Source organism: Galeopterus variegatus, unplaced genomic scaffold, assembly GCF_000696425.1.
Source record: "Galeopterus variegatus unplaced genomic scaffold, G_variegatus-3.0.2 Scaffold5946, whole genome shotgun sequence".
NCBI lineage: Eukaryota > Metazoa > Chordata > Mammalia > Dermoptera > Cynocephalidae > Galeopterus > Galeopterus variegatus.
Genome location: NW_007732057.1, coordinates 51,555 through 52,803, shown reverse-complemented (window position 1 = coordinate 52,803; position 1,249 = coordinate 51,555). Strand labels below are relative to the sequence as shown.

The 1,249-nt window shown below is 33.7% G+C and overlaps 1 protein-coding gene across 1 annotated transcript in view; it reads right to left on the bottom strand.

Moving 5' to 3' along the window:
* VRK2 (vaccinia related kinase 2) overlaps positions 1–1,249 on the bottom strand; it is a 72,720-nt gene that overhangs the window by 20,831 nt on the left and 50,640 nt on the right. The window contains exon 9 of the mRNA XM_008590253.1: positions 272–438. Coding sequence (XP_008588475.1) covers positions 272–438 — 167 coding nt within the window. The remainder of the gene's footprint in view (positions 1–271; positions 439–1,249) is intronic.

Here is a 1,249-nt window from a genome sequence, read left to right as displayed (position 1 = left end):
AAAGGAGGAGGTGTCACCTTAGTTATATCTCCATGATACCAGTGACTGCTTTTTTTTTTTTAATAGTACACAGTAGTCCATAGAATTTCTCTAAGAAGTGATAGGTCAAAAGAACTTTCAACAAACTTTCTTGGTGCTGAGTTAGGGGAAACAGGAATTAAACATAATAAGAAACTGAGTTGTCAGACTCATTTTAAGACTTAAAACAACTTCATTTGACAGAAAGCTTCACAGAAGGTAATCATAGGATCCCAGGATTTACATTACTTACTTTTTGACTGATTGCAGTACACACGTTTACACTCTGTCCTTTACTAGAAAATTCCAGTGGTCCTAAGGGTATTCCACTTGGGTTCAGAATTTTCTTGAGCATTTTATAGTTTGGCTTTTCATCATAGGCTAAACTATGAACATGTTCCAAAAATTGGGCTATTTCACCTGTGAAGTATTAAGTTTTTTACATGTCATTCATAATTGGCAAGAATTATCAAGACTCTAATCTCAAAATCTTCTATTCTGTCTCTTACACACACATACATGCATGCGTGTGCGCACACTCACATCCTGAAGAAGCTAAAGATGAGCAATTCAACAAAAAGCACTTTTTAAATGATTTTCAAAAATGACTGAAATACAGTGACCTACAGGTTTGACAAGATGGGACAACATTATTTTTTACATATCTTTGCTGATATGTATACAATTCACTTATGGGAAGAAGTAAATTTTAATAATTATAGTTATTAATCTCGATTTATGAGATGCAGCTACTACTAAGGACTGCATAAATAACAATAATAGATCAGACATGCCTCATGCCTTTTTTTATGTTGAATTTTTAAAAATTCAGTTAAAATAAGTGTTACTTATTATAAGCCTCCTTACTTCAAAGGAAAAAAAATCATTGCACATTTTAATTAAGGCTTTGACTTTGGGATTGTAACAGTATATTTAGAAATGACCTTAAATTTCATATCTTAGCTGTGATTGATTTTGGAATGCAGCTAACCTCCCTCAAGCCCTCCATACTTAGCTAGCCCGGTGCATTCACAGCAGTATTTTTGACTTTAGAGCAGTAAAAAGAAGACTTGCTACCTTTTATTTTTTTCTCTAACATAAAATAATGTTTCACTAGAACTACATAGTAAACCTCCCCCTCCCAAAAAATGTTCAAACTACCAACTTTTCTTTCTCTTTTTTTGGCAGCTGGCCAGTACAGGCATCCAAACCTTGACCTTGGTGCTACAAT